The sequence below is a fragment of the Eubalaena glacialis genome, chromosome 9 (assembly GCF_028564815.1).
Source record: "Eubalaena glacialis isolate mEubGla1 chromosome 9, mEubGla1.1.hap2.+ XY, whole genome shotgun sequence".
NCBI lineage: Eukaryota > Metazoa > Chordata > Mammalia > Artiodactyla > Balaenidae > Eubalaena > Eubalaena glacialis.
Genome location: NC_083724.1, coordinates 43,077,870 through 43,098,178, shown reverse-complemented (window position 1 = coordinate 43,098,178; position 20,309 = coordinate 43,077,870). Strand labels below are relative to the sequence as shown.

Here is a 20,309-nt window from a genome sequence, read left to right as displayed (position 1 = left end):
TTTTTTTTTTTCTACTTAAAGATGTATGTTTTTGATTCTCCATTAATCAACTTGCTTGGACAGTAGTGTATTAAATAGAAGTTGTCAAGAGTGTTTATTAAATCAAAAAAAAAGCTTATGATTTGTCTGCCAGTTGTTATTTCAAGACAGTGATATTTTAATAATCAAATAGTACATACAAAGAAGATTTGTGATATCACACTAATTACATATTATTATTAAAAATTTATATCATATGTAAAGCATTCTTAAAACAGCTAAGTTGACTTTTGCTATAATATTAGAAATAGAAATATATATAAATAAAACATGTATATATAAAACATATTAGGAATTCTATAATATTAGTACCTGGTGGTATATAATAGGGCATCATGGAATGAGAATAAAACAATTAAAATTTTTTTTTTATTTAGTGTGATTAAACAAAGTGGAAATGTAACTGAAGTATACAAGCTCATTGAGCTATTTTAAGAGTAATTTTATTTCTTGGGCTTTTTTTTTGTATTTGCCTCAGTTATTTGGAGACATAGAGGTAAGCCAAATCAATGACTGGGTATATAGTTAGATCCAGGTGAGTATAGGGGTGAAATAATGGTGTGAATTGTGTCACATTTATATTGTAATTATGTATACCTAAAAAAAGATGGGAACTTTTATTAGAAATTTTTTTAATCTCCTAACAAGAAAAGTGTAATTAAAAAAAATTTTATTACAAGTATATTTGCATTAGTTTCTGAAAGTAAAGGAAGGGTATACACATACAAACCACATGCATATAAACATTTTTTTTTTAGGGTAATTAAGTTAAACAAAATAGAATAGCACAAAATGAACTGAGCTCCTATATATTTTTTAGAGGCATATAAGTCACACAGGATCATGTGGTGATTATCAATAAGCTACACTCTATGAAATATTTGTCCTGTATTACCACATGCACTCTATTTTACACTCCATCCTAATGCTGCTAAAATATAGTAGAAAGCAGCAGCATAGCACAGGGAGATCAGCTTGGTGCTTTGTGATGACCTAGAGGGGTGGGATAGGGAGGGTGGGAGGGAGGCTCAAGAGGGAGGGGATATGGGGACATGTGTATGCATATGGTTGATTTGCTTTGTTGTGCAACAGAAACTAACGCAGAATTGTGAAGCAGTTATACTCCAATGAAGATCTATTTAAATAAATAAATAAAATAACATAAAATATAGTAGATTTGAAGGATAAATAAAACCATTTTAACCTACGATGTTTGTTTTCAGTAAATTCAAATTAAATATTTAAATGTGAATTTTAATATATGGCTTGTTCTAAATAAAATATTAACATGTAGGTCTAGTTTTTGCTACCAAATATTTCATATAAAGATACTTGACTCTTTACTACTGAAATATAGGATAAGTCTCCACATTTCACTCTTTTATCCAGTGGGTTTCATTTGTTTTTCTGTGTGTTTTCTATATGAAATCAAATGAGCAGTGAATGTTGACAGACTTACAGGAGGGTAACATTGACTCACCTACCACCCAGCAACTTGTAGTCTTATAACTTTTATTGTTTTTACATAGAAAAATTAATCTTAAATTGAAATTTTGGTCTAATTCTAAAGCTTCTGTTTGGCAGAAGTCATGGGTGTGTATCTGTGTTTATCCTGGAGATTCAGAAATGCCAAAGGTGTTCTAAGAGTCAATAAACTTGAGTGTTTCTGCATGATACATAAAATGTATCATTCTTTGGGATTTTTAAAAAATTTATTTTTGCATTTCTGCACATCTCAGTACTTTTGTTTTAGTTAAAATAACTTGTTACTGTAGAGAACTTATATTTTTTAAAAATGCTGGCTTATGTAAAACCTTTTTACAAAACGATCCTCTTTTTAATGGCCTTGGCATCATTGTCAAGTGCCTGTTTGATTCCTTTCAAAGTGTACACGTGTGACAGTTGCTCTGTAGACCTTTGGTGCATCTTGATTCCTTCTTATCATGCTTTGTCAAACATAGGATTGGCCACAAAGAAACCTGTAAGTAATGGAAGGAAACACTCTGCTGGTAAAGAATGTTATGCTCCTGAACCTCTACCACCTGGTGTGTCTGGTTTCCTGCCGTGGCGTACTGCAGAACGTGCAAAAAGGAGCAGGTAACGTGTTTGCATTCCCTGTCTTTTTCAGTCGTTCAGAATTCTTTATTTTGGAACTTCTATTATGTGGGTGGTCTCTGGTGCTTTCTATAGAGCAAAAAAGATAACTCACACATGGCTTCTGCCTAATGAGCCCTCTAAGGAAGAAAAACAAAAAAATAATTGGGAATTTCAAGTTGTTTCTCAAGTGTCACAATAGAGGTAACCCGTGGGAGTCATGAGGAGACTAAAATTTTCTCCAATTGTGCAGGTGAGAAAAGTTTCACTAAAGGCAGGTGTAGTTGAGCCAAGCCCTACAGCACAGAAGTAGGAATTTGGATATGTACGAATGGGAAAAAAGACATCTTAGGCATGGGAAATAGTTTAATGCAGAATGGATGAGAAATATGCATTAGACCTATTCTAAATCAACTGGCTTATTAACTCAGTAAATCAGCTTTAGTGAGTCAAACTAGCTTTAGCTGATTACTTATCCAGGGGATAGCTGTTCATAGTAATTTTTGTCATAGAACTGTAAATAAAATTGTTGAACTATAGCTTTAGGCTTGCTAAGTGAAATAGATTGCTCTAGATGATTTTCAGGTGACTTACTTGGTAGTATTCACGAAATTGGGGATTAACAATTGCTTAAGAAAACAAAGAGAATTGATTTTAAATAGTACTTGAAGTAGTTACTGTGTAAAATATCTGTTCAGTTGCTCATGTTAAATTGATGTTTATAATCCCCATTGGACAACCGACTACTTTTTTGCAAATGGTAGTGTGAATTGCTGTTGCATAAACTATAGTGTTGAATCCCCAGTCTTTGCACTTGAGTTTAACAACTCTGTGGTTTCCTATCTTCTTCCTGAGACACTTCATCTCAGGTCCATCCTTGTCACATGGAGTGGTAAATTAGAGAATGATTAATATCACCAGTTAAAGAAGTGAGACTGAAATCTCAACCATCCTGAACATAGGAACTGAATGTGCCTCTCAGCACTTCAGAGAGTTATCTCCAAGCCAGTCGGCTAAATTCTGTTCAGTTTTCTCCATAGCAGAGCCCTCCAGGTCCTTCTTTTGAGCTTATTTTTATACACAATTCTGTATGGATACTGTACATAATACTAAATAGTTGTATTAACTGGGTTTAACTGGTGATGTATTTACATCAAGATATAACTTTATTTTGTTGATATCTTTTTAGGGGTTTTCCATTCATCAAAGCTCGTGATGTATGTAATCAGTTGCAGGTATGTAGCTATCATATTTATAATGTGTAGGGGGTTGAATTGGGAAAGGTGGATGGTCATTCTTTTTGCTTTTTAAACTGACAGAGCCTTACAAGAAGCATTTCCCTCTCTGAAATAAATCTATTTAAAACTTGTCTGGTCACTCTCCTAATGCAACTGTGTAGTTGTGTGGATTTGGCACACAACTGGCAGCCTTGTGGTTATGTCTGTAAACAAGGAAGCCTTTTCTCCAGTCCGCAAATCAGCTGTTACCCAGTGAAACGAACTTGACTGCCATTTCTGACCTCTCACATGGAGCTGTCATACTCAAGAATGTTCATATGTTTTCAAGAAATGTTGTTTGCGGGCTATATGTACAAATTCCTGATCTTAAAGCCAATATAAAGCAACATATCCCAAACCTCTGCTCTCTCACCAAGGCCACACACATTCCCTCTCTTCTGGCCTCATGGCAAGCTAATACTGTCAGTATCAGATTCTCCTTCCCAGTGGTCTCGGGAGACTGCATAGTTGCTCTGTGAAAGGCAACACTGCTGAGATTGAGAGAAGACACCTTGGGTATCAGTCCTGCCCTTGCATGCCCAGAGGGAGGGGTGTGCGCCTCTTTCTCCTGTTGGGATTTTCCTATGCTGCAGGGTGTGCTGCTTGTTGTCAAAATGATGTCCTAGTGACTTGTCTTCTGCGTAGTTATATAATCCCAGCACACTTCTTTATGATCTGTAGACTTTTATGGGGTTGTGGCCAGGTCAGTTTTTAAATGTTTGGAAAAGTCATATTGAACAACATTGCAGTGGCAGTGAAGCTTGACAGGAGAATTGTATTACTATTACACTAGTTTTGGCTTAAGGGTGATGAGAAGATGAAATTTTTGATGGGTCAGTTTTAGTTGTGTATGTGTATGTGATTTATTTTTTAAAATTCTAATGTTTATTATTCACAGCTTAGATATGTTGACTTTCTGATTATTCTTCTGATTCTTTATCAGTCCCCTTACTGATGAATTTTCCTCCAAAAAACTACATTTTCTTCCAGACTGTTTCTTTCTGATGGTGAAGAATAAAATTTACATTTGCAGTATAAAGTTGATCTGAGAAAAAATGTTTACCTTGGCTCTTCACTTGGCTTCTGCAAAAGAAACTTAATAAAATAATATGGGCAATTCCCATTACTAATCCTAACCATGTACAACAGAGGTCTGTACAGTAACATAGCAAAAATAAGTTACTGTAATTTTACTTAGTCATTGCCTGTTTTAGACTAAGGAGCAGTGAGAGACATTTATAAATAATGATACCTCAGATCACTTTTGTTAAATGTCCTCTAATATTTGGATATTTGGTATCTGGCTTGTGTTATCTTTTATACAATCTTGTCTTCTTTCTTTAAGCAATCAGAATTTCCTGTGACTGTGACAGTAGAGAGTCCTTCCTCCTCAGAAATCGAAGAGGTCGATGATTCCTCAGAAAGCATTCAGGAAGAGCCAGAGAAAATCAGTTTGAAACAAGAAGCATTGCAGGTACAAAGTTATCGCTTTAAAGCTATAGAGAAGATTATTTTTCAAACAGAAGCCTGATTGCAACACTGCATAGCTTGTGTGAGGGTTCTGTTTTCCCCTCCCATCTGCATTGTATCCCCTTGAATGGTTCCTGAAGCTTAGACCAAGGTGAATGGTGGACATTTGAACTCTAAGAAATAAAAATCAAAACATGTCATTAGTAATATATTTTTCTTTCCTTAGAACCTTAGGATATTAGATTTAGGGAGAACCTTAGTGATCATAAGATAAAGAAATTGAGTTCTGAATGAATATAGTTAGCTGATTCAGTGCTCTTGTTTTACAGATGAGAAAATTGGCAGTTCTAGTTGAACTCTCTTTTTATAAGAGGAAAATATGACCTCATTTTAAATAAAAGTAAAGTTGAAAAAAGTTTTAATGTTGATATTCTCCTTTCCTAAAATAAAAAATATCAAGAAGCTACATTATATTGCCTAATAAACCTGATATCTAATGTCATTCCATACTTTTGTTTGTATGGACAGAAAAGAAAAATTGATTTTCATATCAAATTTTTGAACCTCAAAAATAATACATTTATTTTATTTCAACTTTAATGCAGAGCTGAAAATTTCTAGTAAATAAGGGAACACCATTTGGGGGGACCTTGTCTTTGTGCTACAAAGTCCATGTTTAATTTTTAAAAATTATTTAATATGATTTTCTTTTCATATGAAACATGAAACTTGACAGGTTTCAGAACTAATTATCCCATTATTGTAGGACTATGGAAATTACTATTTGATTTTCAAAAGAGAAAGTTAGATTTTTATTTTTTTAATTAAAATTAATGATAATATAGAGAAATTTTAAGAAAAGAACTTAGAAAATTATGAAATGTTAGAGTAAGCGTAATCTATAGTTCATTTAGAGTTATCCCCTTTCGTTTTATAAATGAGCACCTACAATTTGTAGCACGTAAGTGGTTTATTAGTAAGTTGCAGAGTACGACAAGACCCTAGAGCATCTAACCCGCGTTCCTTGTCATTTTAGATGTGTTGTATTCATTTCCTTCACGAGTAGACCAGGAGATTGTATTTCTAAAAGCAATTATAGACACTGGGGAAGACCAAGAAGTTTAACCACTGTGACCACAGAATAGCAGAGTCAGAATGCACTGAGAACCCTTTCAGCTCTTGTCTGTTTGGACAATACACTAAAATGATGGTATCAAAGTGTTTAAGTATATAAGCCCACAACAATCAAGAGATTTCAACATAGTTTTGAAAGACGGAAGACAAGTGGAGGAGTGTGAAACTGAAGCAGTAGAACAGAGGAAAACCATCACCTAGAATATGCACACGGACCACCTTCAACTGAGGAGAAATCTGACCCCACCTGCAGAGGCAGCTCCATGCTCAGATGCACGTGTAGGAGAGAGGGCGGAGTTAGTTAAAAGTGTGACTGAAATAGGGGAGCTCATTGAAGGGTTGTGTTTGGAGGAGTGGACTCCCAGCCCCGCCCTCACGCTCCTGAAATGAGATGATTTCATTTTGAAAACAGTGAAACTGGGGAGAGCTAGGGCAGCTAGTGTGAGTTTTTACACCCTAGAAAAGGGTGTTTGGGGGGGATCCTATTACAGTTACTCCCCACTTCTTCCTGCATAAAAAGCCAATCAGTCGTTGACTTCAGGGAACTTTCTGTGCTCATTCTTAAATAGAAAATAACTGTCATTTGCCTGATAGTTGAGTAAAGCTTACAACATGAGAGAGGGGGAAAAAGGGTGAAAACATATCCTAGTAGGACCAGGGACAATTTAGGGAACAAAATAATTTAATAAAAACCCCTAATTAGTATCCTGAGAGAGGTTTAAAAAGAGCTAGCAACTATAAAATAAGACTAGGGTGTTAATTAAAAAGAGAATGGTCAGAAAGCAAAAGAGGTCTCTTGGAAATGAAAATATGGTTGCTGAAATAAATTCAGTAGGAATTTAAAAAATTTCTCAGTATATAAAAAAGTAAGACACAATGGAAAATGTGATGGAAATATGTTATAGAGAGGCTGCATCTAGGAGATCCAACATGTTAATGTTACAAACTCCAGACCCAGAAAAAAAATGGAGTGAAGCTGTCAGAGGGCAAGAAAATTCCCCACAGCTGAAAGTAAACATCAGGCCTCAGATTGAAAATAGCGGCAAGATGAACAAAAATAGACTCATACCTAGACACCCTTCATTGTGAAATTTTAAAATACTGAAAAAATAAAATAGAATAAACTACTGAGAGGATACATCCATTCCAGAGAGAAAAATACTGGTCACCTAAAAAAAAAAGTTAAAATCTGACTTTATCATAGTTGTCATCAGCACCATGGATCCTGGAAGGCATTAGAAAGATACCTCCAAAGTTTTTCAGGCACATAATTTTCACCCTAAGGTTTTGTATCTAGCCAAACTATCAGTCATAAGTGGAGGCTGAATAAGATATTTTGTACATAAAGAAATTTGAAAAATTTACCTCCTGTGCTACACCTTAAGCTATTTATAGAAATAATCCAGCAAAATGAGGGAATAAACCAAGAAGGAAGGTAATAGGGGATTCAGTGCAGAGAGCAGGTAGTCTAGATTTGAGAGGCTTCTGTTGATTGTGTGATTGAGAGCTTAGAAACACCTTGAGACATATTGTACTTACTACGTATTAGGCACTGTTGGAAGGGAGGAGGGAGAGGAAGAGGAGAAGGAACTTGAACTCCAGAGGAGAAAAGGCTATACTGACATAAACATGAAGCAGACTAAACTATGGTTGATTTTTAACCTACCATTGGTGAGCAAGAGAAGAATCCACTTAGACTTGACACTATAGATGTCCCCCTTTTCAGTGACACACAGGGGTAATGACCACCTATCTAATTTGTTGTCCAAACCAGAACACTTTAATAGTGTAAGGAGGCGCTATAATGCTGTAACATCAGGACAACAGGTATAAACTGGAACAGCCCAAGGCAGCTTGGGGTATGTGGTCACCCTACACAAGGGCAGTGACACTGAAACAGTATAGAAGGAGGTATAGTCTATACACAGAGACACAGTACGTCTGCAGTGGGCAATATTAATTTAATTGTAATAGTGGAAATACTATCTTGATTTGCAGCTTTTATTGTCAACTTGCATGTAATAACAAATAACTAACCTAAACTATACTTAGTATGTATTAGTATTAACTTGGTATGTACTGAAATGTATTGTGTGCTAGTATGTACTTAGTATATATTATGCTCTAAGTGTTTTTGCATATATTAACTCATTTAATCCTCCGAATAGCCTTATGAGGTTGGTGCTAATATCATTCCCACTTTTCAGAAAAGAAGCTAAGACAGGGAAGGAACTTGCCCAGGCTGTACCTAATTTAGGGCTGGATTGAGGCTTTGAGTTTAGGCGCTCTGCCTGTTCTCTTAAACATTACTCCGTACTGACTCTCAAATAACGGAAGACTTAACTGCACATAGAACAGAATATAAATTTCAACTTTGACAACGTAAAAGCTAGGTTTGGAAGGTAGACAGGAGGTAGAAAAAAGGGAAGATGGTATGAATGTCCTCATTTTACAAAGCGTGACGTTGAGAGAGTTTATAGTGGATCAACAATGTAGGTTTTTAAGTATATTACTACAAGTCAAAGAGATCATGAGCAGTGGAATAACTAATGATGACATAACTTTACTGAGCAGTGTGGACATAGGAAAGAGTGTAAAGGAACTAAACCCTTACTTAGTAAATTAGAAAGTTAACAGATAATGCCTCAAATTTAGTGAGAAAATAGTCATGTAAGAGTATTACTTGGAAATGGAGAAGAATTCAAAATAACAATAGTTGGACTTTCCTGGTGGCGCAGTGGTTAAGAATCCATCTGCCAATGCAGGGGACATGGGTTTGAGCCCTGGTCCGGGAAGATCCCACATGCCGCGGAGCAGGGAAGCCCGTGCGCCACAACTACGGAGCCTGCGAGCCACACCTACTGAAGCCCGCGCGCCTAGAGCCTATGCTCCACAACAAGAGAAGCCACCGCAATGAGAAGCCCACGCACCGCAACAAAGAGTAGCCCCCGCTCACCGCAACTAGAGAAAGCCTGCAGGCAGCAATGAAGACCCAACACAGCCAAAAATAAATAATAATTAAAAAATTAAAAAATAGCAATAGTTGACTTAAACCTCATAAAAAAGAAAATCCAAACAGCCAGTAAACACAGAAAAGCGTACAACTTCATTAAGTAATAAGAGAAAAGTGAGTCAAAACCAGTGAAACTACGTGCCAATCAGATTGACAAATACATAAAGTCTGGTAGTATCAGGTATTGTAGACCTGGAGTACTATGGGAATCTTCTACCCTGCTTATACTGGAGTATAAATCGACACAACTACTTTGGAAAGCATTTAGCACTCTCCATCAACTGAAGGTATATAAATACCCCGTGACCCAGCAGCCCTCACCCCCGCCCTGTATAAATGCACCAGAATAACCGGTACAGCAGGATTCGTGTGCATTATTTGCATTAGCACAAACTGAAAAAACCCCAAATGTCCATTAAGAGTCAAAAATTAAATAAATTATGTGTATTCGTACAGTGGGAAAACTATCAAGCAATAAAATTGAATGAACTAGAGCTACAGGCAGCAATGTGGATGAATTTTTTAAACCAATGTTGAGTGAAAGAAATAAGATAGAAAAGACTTCATATACTATGATCCTCTACATAAAGTTAGGTGTTCACAAAACTTAACTCTTTTGTTAGGGATGCATGCAGGTTAAAGGAAATGATTGTCGAGAAATGAGGATGATGTTTAACCGGGAAGAGGGAAGGAGCTTGTGATGAGAAAAGGATATGGGGGGTTTGTGAGATGCTGACAAGTATCAATACTTTCAGATTTGAGTAGTGGTTATGTAAGTATTCTCTTTTTATTTGTCACATTGACAGTTTTTTCCTGTGCACTTCTCAGTACGCATATCGTATTTTACAGTTAAAAACCTGCTTAAAGAATCGGTCGCTTCTTGAGTGCTGGATGTGCGAGTGGGATGAGACTATTTCATTTTAAGCCCTTCACTACTGTTTGCGTTCACATGTTCATTCATTCAGCATTAATTGAACATATTGTATGTACCAAGCACTCTTCTAATTTTATATGTGTTTTAACTCATGTAATCCTCACAAGAGCTCTGTGATATGGGAGCTTATCTCCATTTTATAGATGAGGAAGTTGAGACCTAGAGTTACAGAACTTGTCCAAGGTTATATAGCTAATGGGTAGGGCCAGGCCCATTTGCCTCAGAGAATCTGAATTTTTATTGAATATAATCTGAATATAATCTAAAAGAGAATTTAATTACTAACTATAAGCAAAAAAATTGCACATTAAAGAAGATGACAAGTTTTCATCTATCCAGTTAGAGAAAAACATATAGTCTATCTTTCACACACATACATCTTGTATTGGCAGGGATTTTCCTTATTAAGCAATTATTTATTGACCGTCTACTTTGTGCTAGGCACAGGTGCTGGGGATAAACACTTAATAAAATACACCCCTTTCTTCAAATAACTTGCCCTTTAAGTGAGGAAGTAAGCCAACAGTTATAGTAGAGGTTATATACCAAGTGATACATCGCTGATGGCAATATAAAATCTTAGAAATCTTTTGGAAAGAAGTTTGGAGATAGGTACCTCAGAGCCTTAAAAATGTTCATTTGCTTTGATCTCAAACTCATTTTTATGGATTTATTGCAAGATCGTCATTCTCAATATGGAAAAAGCCTTCATGCATAAAAACGGTTATTTTGTCTTATAATATTGAAAAGTTGGAGAGAATTTAAATGTGTAAAATGGTTAACCAGTAAACCCACTCAGTGGAATATTTTGTAGCCCACAAAAAAAAATCAAGGTTATGAATCCCCTGATTATATGAGCAATGATTGGTTTCAATGTTAAATGGAAAAAAGTTGAACATAAAATTTGATATCCAATATGATGGGAGCTTTGTCCCAGAAAAATCACCCTAGCCAGTGTACAGAAGGGAGGAAGGAGAGCAGATGACAGGAAGGAAAATTATTCCAAAGCCTTATCATTAGTCTTATTTAAGTAATAGACTATCAAGCAATTTTACTTTCTAACTTTTTTGGTTCCATATTTCCATGTAAGGGACATGAATTATTAATACTTTGTAGGAGGAGGATACACTTTTTCACAGAAATTTAACACTGTGTTCTAATTCCCTCCACTAGAGGGAGAAACTATTTCATGTAATTGCACTTTGATGTGCTATTTTAGAACCAGTCAGGAATTTTTAGTCTACTTTCCTCTGACTGTGGTGAGGTTTTTTTTGTTTGTTTGCTTATTTGTTTAGAATTTCTTTGAAATCAACTTTAGAAGATTTATTAAACCATTATATTAAAAGCAGAGGAATTTTGCAATTTTTTCCCCTTTTTCCCCATTGAAAACTTGGCTGGCATTAGTAATGAAACATTAAAGAATTTGAAGTTATTAGACTGTCAATTTTTTAAGTATGTTCTAAATATAAAAATATATGTTCATTGAGCAAATTTTTGAAAACAATGAACAACTTATTGAAGGAAATAAAAGCCACCTCTGCATGTACACACACCTAATCTGCTCTTTTGTCTTAAAAAAGTATCAAAAATATTTTGTCATGTCACTAAATACTCTTCTACATTAGAGAATTTGATTAAGCTTATGCACCATCTCCCAGGAAGAACGCACAGATATATTTTGAATGTAGAACTCCTGAAGCCCATTCTTTAACTCTGGTTGAGACCTCTTGTCATTCTTTTCTTAGTGGCTTCATAGCACATTCCTTCATACAGTGAGCTACTTTTATTTAAACCAATCCCAATTTGGAGGCGCTTAGCTTTCTGCTAGGGTTTGGTTATAAACAATCTTATGACATCATGTTGGTACATAAATCTTTGCCCACATCTTTGATTACCTTAGGGTAAACTCCTGATGTAGGATTGTTGTTAGGTACCAAAATCTACTCTCCAGAAAGTGATACGAGTTCCTCTCCCAATGATGGCATATAAGAGAGTTCCTCATTCTTTAAGTGATTGTTCAAAGCAGTTTCATAAGTATAGGTATTCTGATTGTTTATCGCTGCATAAGAAACCACCCCAAAACCGTGGCTTAAAACAATGACAGTCATTTATTTTGTTCACAAACCTGGAGGTTGAGTAGAATATTAATTCTTTTACTACACTCCTACTGACTGAAAACAATACCTATTTTACCAGCTCACAGTTCTGTAGGTCAGAAGTCCAGGCACAGCGTGACTGGGTTTCCTGCTCAGATACACACGGGAATGTGTGGGTTCCCTCCTGAGAGTGTTAAAGCACGTGAAATTTAAGTGTAAGACATTGAGCCCCAAACGTTGGATGTTCACCATAGTTTGTGTGGGTCACAGAGCTGAAATCAAGATGTCAGTCTGGCTGTGTTAGCATCCAGAGGCTCTGGGAAAGAATGCCTCCAAGCTTCGTCGGCTTGTTAGCATAATTCAGATTCTGCAGTTGCAGGGCAGAGGTCCCCATTTCCTTGCTGGCTGTCAGTCGGGAGACAGTCTCAGCTCCTAGAGGCCTCTCGCTTGCCTTCCCTGCTGCAACATTGGACTTCTTCAGAGCCAGAAATGGAGAGTCTCCCTCTTGTCCCTTTTGTACTTCAATTTAGGAAGAGTTCAGGTCCTTTTCATGGGGTGCCTGAGTAGGTCACATCCACCTAGAATAATCTCCCTTTCTTAAAAAATCAACTGATTTTGAACCTTAGTTACATCTGCAAAATCCCTTCACTCCAGCACCTAGATTTAGGGTTTGATTGGATGAGTGGAAGGTTTGTGTACTTCAGGAAGTAGGAGTCTTAGGGGCTGTTTTAGAATTCTGCCTGTTGCAAGCAGTGTCCCCACTTCAGAGACCTAAGTGTCTTAGTCCTTAAAACTCAAAAGAGAGTTTATCAGTGTTCATTTTATTTTATTGACCTTGGTGATGGGAAGACTACCACCTCCGTGAACAGGAATGGCACCCAGCTTCCTGAGTCCACAGTGTGGCTCTGCTACTTAGTGGTGTCACCTTGGCTGTGCTGCTCTACTTACTCTACTTCTCTGCCTCTGTTTTCCTCATCTGTAAAATAACATGGAGTTAGTGATCGTTCTTTCCTCGTAGGGTTTTATGGGTTTTTTTTTAATAAATTTATTTTATTTATTTATTTTTGGCTGTGTTGGGTCTTCGTGGCTGCTCGCGGGCTTTCTCTAGTTGCGTCGAGCGGGGGCTACTCTTTGTTGCGGTGCACAGGCTTCTCACTGTGGTGGCTTCTCTTGTTGCGGATCACGGGCTCTAGGCACATGAGCTCAGTAGTTGTGGCACATGGGCTCTAGAGCGTAGGCTCAGTAGTCGTGGCACACGGGCTTGGTTGCTCCGCGGCATGTGGGATCTTCCCGGACCAGGGCTCGAACCCTTGTCCCCTGCACTGGCAGGCGGATTCTTAACCACTGCGCCACCAGGGAAGCCCCCCTTACGGTTTTGATGATTAGATTACTTAATGCCCAGAGAACTCCAGGAACAGTGCTTGACTGTAAATTGGTTTAAAAGTGATTACTTTTTAAAAAAATGCTTTTGAATCTGCAATTATGCAATTCAGGTATGTTAAGCATGTTCATTAATAGGACTTCCTACTATAAAGAGACCCACAAATAAAACTAGAATTTTTCTTTCTTGGTCTGAACTTTTTATTTCTGACTTACTATGTTATACTCATATGGCTTTTATGGTGGGCTGCCACAAATTTATGTTGGAAAGTGGAATTTAAATAAATCTTTACTATGCTAATTTGATATATTTTGATAATTCATTTCACTAGCATGGTATGATATTACCAGTAGCAGACTAAAATCTGAGTTCACTTCTGGCTCTGCCCCTAAATCCTGATGAGACCTATAGCTGGAAAGGCTTTTGGATATTATACTATGAATTATTATAATATTTACTCTGTTTGTGTAGGAAAAACTGGAGGAGTGCCTAAAGCAGTTAAAGGAGGAAAGAGTAATAAGACTTAAGGCTGATAAACGAGTCAGTGAGGTAAACAACTTTCTTCTTATACTTTTGAGAGTGTTTTGGTTTTATTTTGATTAGATTTTAAGCCATATACACATAGTTTGTAAACTTTAAAACTGTAATATGTTGCAAATTGGTTGTATCATATGGACTTTTGCATTTACTGGTATTTAGTGATCATATGATCTATATTCCAGAAAGCATATTTTTAAAAATGTGAAAATCTGGTTTTGTGTGTGTGTGTGTGTGTGCTTTTATATGACATTAGCTTATTTTCTGTTCATGATTCTTTGATTCAAGAAAGCACTTTTTGTGCATATACTGTATATACAGTAACATAAAAGACATGATGAGACTCTCCTGGCAATGAATTAGGAAAGTGAATCATTTAAATAAATTTAAGATATTGGAAAACTTCTAAGAATGCAATGAGAGATAAAAATATATACTTTGATAATTACATTAGGTAATGTGCATGAAAGCAGGGCATAATCTAAAAAGTTCTATATAAATATAATTTATCACAGGGTGAGTGTAGAGAGGAATTTTTGAAAGTGCATCCATTGGATTGGCAGACACTCATTCAATAAATGTTGAGCACCTGCTTATATAAGGCAAAAGGGGCATCATGAACATAATGGCCTTTCTGAGAAATACTAGAGTTGAGCTTATAGGGGGTTTTAAGTGCATAGATGATGAGCGGAAGGGGAAGAGTGCACGGGAGTGAATATTTTCAAGAAGCCAAAGAAAATATTGGTGATCGTACATTTAATAAATTGGGTTGGGTATGATTTAGCACTTTTAAACATAAGCATTAGATATTTTGCTCACTAAAGTTAATTCTTAACATTCAGCAGAGTTGTAATATGTTTTGTCCAAATCAGATTCTATATTTCATTTTCTAATTTACGGGAAACTTAAAGCAGGTAATTTTCTAATGTGGAATGAGGCTCCAATATGATTTTAACCAGTTAGAAATGTGATCTTTTGTGAAAGATCATTAATAAAATGATAACTTTGGTTTATTTATATACCACCTAAGTGTTATATAGGAAACTTTGTTGCGTGCCTGTGGGTTTTGGTTATTATGTGATGTGGTCTCTGTCTTTACTGGTGGAGAGTTAGGTTAATTACAGATTAATTACATTTTGAGTGTTTTAGTTTTGTTCCTTGAAACTAGACAAGACTACTTTTGATGACAATGAGAAAAAATCATGTCAGACATTTTCAGTTTTCTTTTATAGCTGGAACATGAAAACGCCCAGTTAAGAAATATAAATTTCTCTTTGTCTGAAGCCCTTCATGCACACTCATTGACAAGCATGATCCTGGATGATGAAGGTGTTTTGGGCAGCATTGAGAATTCTTTTCAGAAGTTCCATGCTTTCTTGGATCTCCTTAAAGATGCTGGGTTAGTTCATTCCTCTTCATGGCGTTCTTCTCTTTGCGACTATAATGGTAGTTTGCTGAGGAGCTGGAGCAGTTTTCATCACTTCCATGGGCATATTTAGCCAAATTTAGTGTAATTATAGGTAATATAGTTGACTTTTTAAAATGAGGAATTAAATTTTTTAAGAAATGCAAATAGGGGAGCCTGCTTTGGTAGAGTGGGGAGCCCATTATATAAGAGTAACCTGTAGACAGAGTAATTAGTAGGTATAGTTTTTTGTAAAGACTAAATTGAAGGCAATTTTCATTGAAAATATTCGGGAATGCATAAGAATTTTCCTATCTTTCACTTATTTGCTTGTTTGATAAGTTTAAATTAAAGTTATTTTTGTCTTAGACATAAAAATTACTATTAATCTGCAGGGAAGATATAGGTCAGTGGTTCTCAACTGGGAGCAATTTTGCTGAAAGAGGGAAGTGGAGATTGATAGTTGATGGAGTGGTGTTTTGCCAGTGAATGAATTGGTGTTGGGAAGGAAGGAACAAACACATTCTTGGAAACTGCAGGAAAGGTGGTAAAGAAGTGTGGGAATGGAGGTGTGACAGGCAGTGGACGAGGTGCGTGGTAGATGTTGAAGCTGCTAGTGAGACAGTGTTTAAAATGGAGCGGTAATAGGTAAGGAGATGGGATGTGTCCTAGAGGATGAATCTGGAAAGGGCTAAGAAGTTGGGGGAGAGAGAGGCTTGTGGTCAGGGGTAGGATGTTGGCTTTTATGATTTTAGCAGTATTTCATGATTGTAGGTCTGGGGAAATCTAAACTGCTCTTATGTGATTATAATAACCTTTGCCTTTTCTCCTTTCCTTCTCTGGTCCAGGCTGGGGCAGCTGGCCACAATGGCTGGTATAGATCAGTCAGATTTTCATTTACTAGGTCGTCCCCAGATGAATTCTACTGTTAGTAGTCCACCTAAAGAAGAAAAGAAGGCACTTGAAGAAGAAAAATCAGAACCAAAGCAGAGTGCCCTAGGACAAATGCAAAATATCCAAGTAAGTGGACAGAACAGCACTTAATGATTCGAAGAGTGATCAGCAAAAAGGAAATGACCAAGTCAGAGAGAAAATAATAATGGTCAGTCTCTAATAGTTCACATGCTCAGGAGCTAGAAGACTGTGGAGTCCTCTCCAAATCTGAGATTAGTAAATGTGGGCCCATTTCATGATACTGTATTGTTGTATATAAGAAAACTGGGAGTTCTTTAGAAAATTTATGAGTTAAAGCAAACTATCCTTAATGAAGAAAGAAAACATTAGAGAAAATATTCCAGATTTTAAATTGTATAAATGTCTATTCTATTCATATTTTATCTAGGTTTCTATTTGTATGCAGTCAGCTTACAGTGAAGGAACACTAATGAAGGTACACGTACTGATATAGATAATTTTTAAAATAAGTAATCCAGACATAGCTAATAGGTAACATATTATAGTGACTCACCTGGTCATGGGAATGGGAGGGGAAACCTGTCAGCTTTTCCTCTAGCCTTACTTGGAGCCCCCTTCGCCCCCCTCAACCAATCTCAGACTGGTCTTGGGAACTGACAGCTTGAGAACACAGTCTGGTCACAAACTATATACTGTTTACATGTGCCTGGAGGATAGAAAATAAATTAATTTTCTTACAGAATAGGGTTTTATTTTTAGTGAGGGAAAGGAAATGGGTAATAACTACCCCAATCACCAAAGTCTGAAAATGTAGCGGACATAGCCTTGGATATATCTTGGTTAAGTTGAGAATCACTTGGCAAGATATAATTAGAAAGAAACTGGCTCTGAAATCTTCTGAATAATCAATTGACTGTCTTAATAATAATATCGCAGAGTAATATTGAAGTTTTGAACTCTACTTTTTAATGGTTGGCTTTGTTCATCACTGAATTTTTGTCTTGTCTTTTGTTTTTCCTTCCAGTTTCAGAAAATTACAGGTGATGCTAGGATTCCTTTGTCTCTCGACTCCTTCCAGGTCCCAGTCTCTACTCAGGAGGCCTTAGAAACTTCCAAAGATAACCTGGGGTTTCCAGTCACAGAGCAGCGGCAGGAGTCTTTTGAAGATTTCATTGCTAGAACATGTCCTTCTTCAGTAGATGTCATTTCTGGAACTGGAAGTCAAAGAAAAGAAGAGGAATTATCTAGAAATAGCAGGTCTTCTTCAGGGAAAATGACCAAAGCAGGTGAATATACCAAAAAATACTCTGCTAAGAAACAACCTGGGAAGGACCTGCATTCCTGCTCTGACTCACCTGTAAAGCAGAAAAGCCAAGGAATTGGGCAAAATAATTCTTTGGTTAATAAACCAATTAAAAGTGAGTCTTCGAAAAAACACATTTCTGTTAAGAAAGAGAGTAGAATAGTGACTGTTTCATCAAAGACAACTAAAAGTAAACTCAGTCTACTAGAACATTCTGAAAGTGATACTCTTGGATCTGATTTTGAATTTCAAGAAAGCATCCATACTCTATCACGCCTAACATAAGTCTAAATCTTTTAAAATTATGTTTTTGCCTTCAAATTTTAATAAATTACTTATGTTTTTAGTATAGCATATGGTGTTTTAAAATACTTGACTGGAAGCCATTAGAGAAAAATTTATCTATACTTTTTTATTATAATGAAAGTTTTGGTGTATTTTTCCTTGTGACGGTTTGCACCATTCCTCAGCTAGTGTTTACTGAGGGCTTCATATGTACAATACTTTTCTGGGTGCTATTGCTTTCAGCAGTGAACAAAAAAAAGCCTTTGCTCTCCTGGAACTAACACTCTGGCGGGAGAAAACATAAACAACAAAGCAGGGTAAGGGGTAAAAAGAGATGGGAATAATAAATGGAATAGTTTTACCATTTGGTTAAATGTCAAACTATTATAAATCATATGGCCAGAAGCCATTAATGTATTTTAATTCACAATAACCAGAGAGCAGCAAACATTTACCGAGGCACTTAACCGTGTTTATGGATTACAGCAACGCTATGAGGTAGGGAACTATTACCATCCCCATTTTATAGATGAGGAGTCTGAGGAGACATTATGTGAGCTGCCCAAAATTACACAGCTATAAGTAAGTGGTTAGCTGGGATTTGACCACAACCCATGCTCTTTTTTTTTAATGTATGGACTTTATTATGTTTCATTTGTTTCTGATTTATGTGATTTTTTTTAAAAAGATTTTTTTTTGATGTCGACCATTTTTAAAGTCTTTATTGAATTTGTTACAGTATTGCTTCTGTTTTATGTTTTGGTTTTTTGGCCGCGAGGCATGTGGGATCTTAGCTCCCCGACCAGGGATCGAACCCTCACCCCCTGCATTGGAAGGCGAAGTCTTAACCGCTGGACCACCAGGGAAGTCCCCCTTATGTGATTATTTTTATGGCACTTTTTAAAAATTTTATTTTTTATTGACGTATAGTTGAATTACAGTGTTGTGTTAATTACTGCTGTACAGGAAAGTGACTCAGTTATACATTTATATACATTCTTTTTCACATTCTTTTCCATTACGGTTTATCACAGGATATTGAATATAGTTCCCTGTGCTATACAGTAGGACCTTTTTGGTTTTTTAAAATGCATTCACTTTTTTTTTAATAAATGTATTTATTTATTTTTTATTTTTGGCTGCGTTGGGTCTTCGTTGCTGCGTGCGGGCTTTCTCTCGTTGCAGTGAGCGGGGGCTACTCTTTGTTGCAGTGCACAGGCTTCTCATTGCCGTGGCTTCTATTGTTGTGGAGCATGGGCTCTAGGTGCATGGACTTCAGTAGTTGTGGCACGCGGGCTTCAGTATTGACTCGCGGGCTCTAGAGCGCAGGCTCTGTAGTTGTGGCGCACGGGGCTTAGTTGCTCTGTGGCATGTGGGGTCTTCCCGGATCAGGGCTCGAACCCATGTCCCCTGTATTGGCAGGTGTATTCTTAACCACTGCGCCACCAGGGAAGTCCCGTGTAGAACCTTTTTGTTTATCCATCCTGTATATACACCAGTTTGCATGTGCTAATCCCAAACTCCCAATCCAACCCTCTCCCACCCCCTCCCCCTTGGCAACCACCAGTCTATTCTCTATGTCCCTGGTTCTGTTTCTGTTTCACAGATAGGCAGAACCCAGGCTCTTAATTACTCTGTTATCCTGTTTCCTTGTTAAGAGAGGAAGGGTTTAAGGAAGGCACAGAGAGAGAAGCCAGTGAGCACTAGAAGTGCAAAAGAGTGGGGCTATCAGAAAGCATACCTGTCTCCTTCCCCCATCTGAGCAGAATTTTTAAACGGCAGAGTATGTAAGAGTATGTGATGACACATCTCTGGATTAAATTATGTCTCCCTGGTAAACATGCACAGATAAGTCTTTAGTTCAACCAGACTGAGAGGTGAGATCAGAGAAAAGCTGGAGTGTCAGATTTCTTCTAGAAGGTCCTGCCTGATTGTTACTAAGAGGGCTACTAGAGTACTAGTTAGTTCATTAGTCATGGATTGAGTGTTAGAGGAGTGAAACAATGACCAAGATGTAGCGTTGGCCCTTTAGCAGTGGAGTGAGAGGGGAAGACGCACAGCAGATGTCTCATCCTGCACGTGACATGCTATGACGGGCATATTCAGGGCATTTAGTCAGTGTTTGTGGAAGAAGAGGGGGAGCTGTGAGGCAAAGAAAAGTCATCTAAAGAGGCAGTCCCTAAGCTAAGTCTTAAAGGACTCGTGAAAAACTGGTGAGTCAGCCAGTAAAGGGCAAGGACACTCAAGGCAGAGAGGACAGCGGAAGTCCAGAGCCATGAGTGTGAGAGGGGTGTGTTATGGAGCCACAGGCACAGGCTCTGGAGCATCAGTGCAGTGTCACCAGGCAGTGGCAAGTGCCCCTAAAGGAGGCAGCCAGGAGGAGGAGAGCGGGTCTTAGCCATCCATGTGCGTGGAACTGGTTTCCT

General features: G+C 37.2%; 1 protein-coding gene across 1 annotated transcript in view; it reads left to right on the top strand.

Moving 5' to 3' along the window:
• CEP78 (centrosomal protein 78) overlaps positions 1–17,883 on the top strand; it is a 30,869-nt gene extending 12,986 nt beyond the window's left edge. Inside the window, exons 9-15 of the mRNA XM_061201169.1 lie at positions 2,001–2,136; positions 3,323–3,368; positions 4,756–4,884; positions 13,910–13,987; positions 15,208–15,374; positions 16,229–16,400; positions 17,320–17,883. Of these exons, the coding sequence (XP_061057152.1) occupies positions 2,001–2,136; positions 3,323–3,368; positions 4,756–4,884; positions 13,910–13,987; positions 15,208–15,374; positions 16,229–16,400; positions 17,320–17,883 (1,292 nt within the window). The remainder of the gene's footprint in view (positions 1–2,000; positions 2,137–3,322; positions 3,369–4,755; positions 4,885–13,909; positions 13,988–15,207; positions 15,375–16,228; positions 16,401–17,319) is intronic.
• Positions 17,884–20,309: the final 2,426 nt, after the last annotated feature.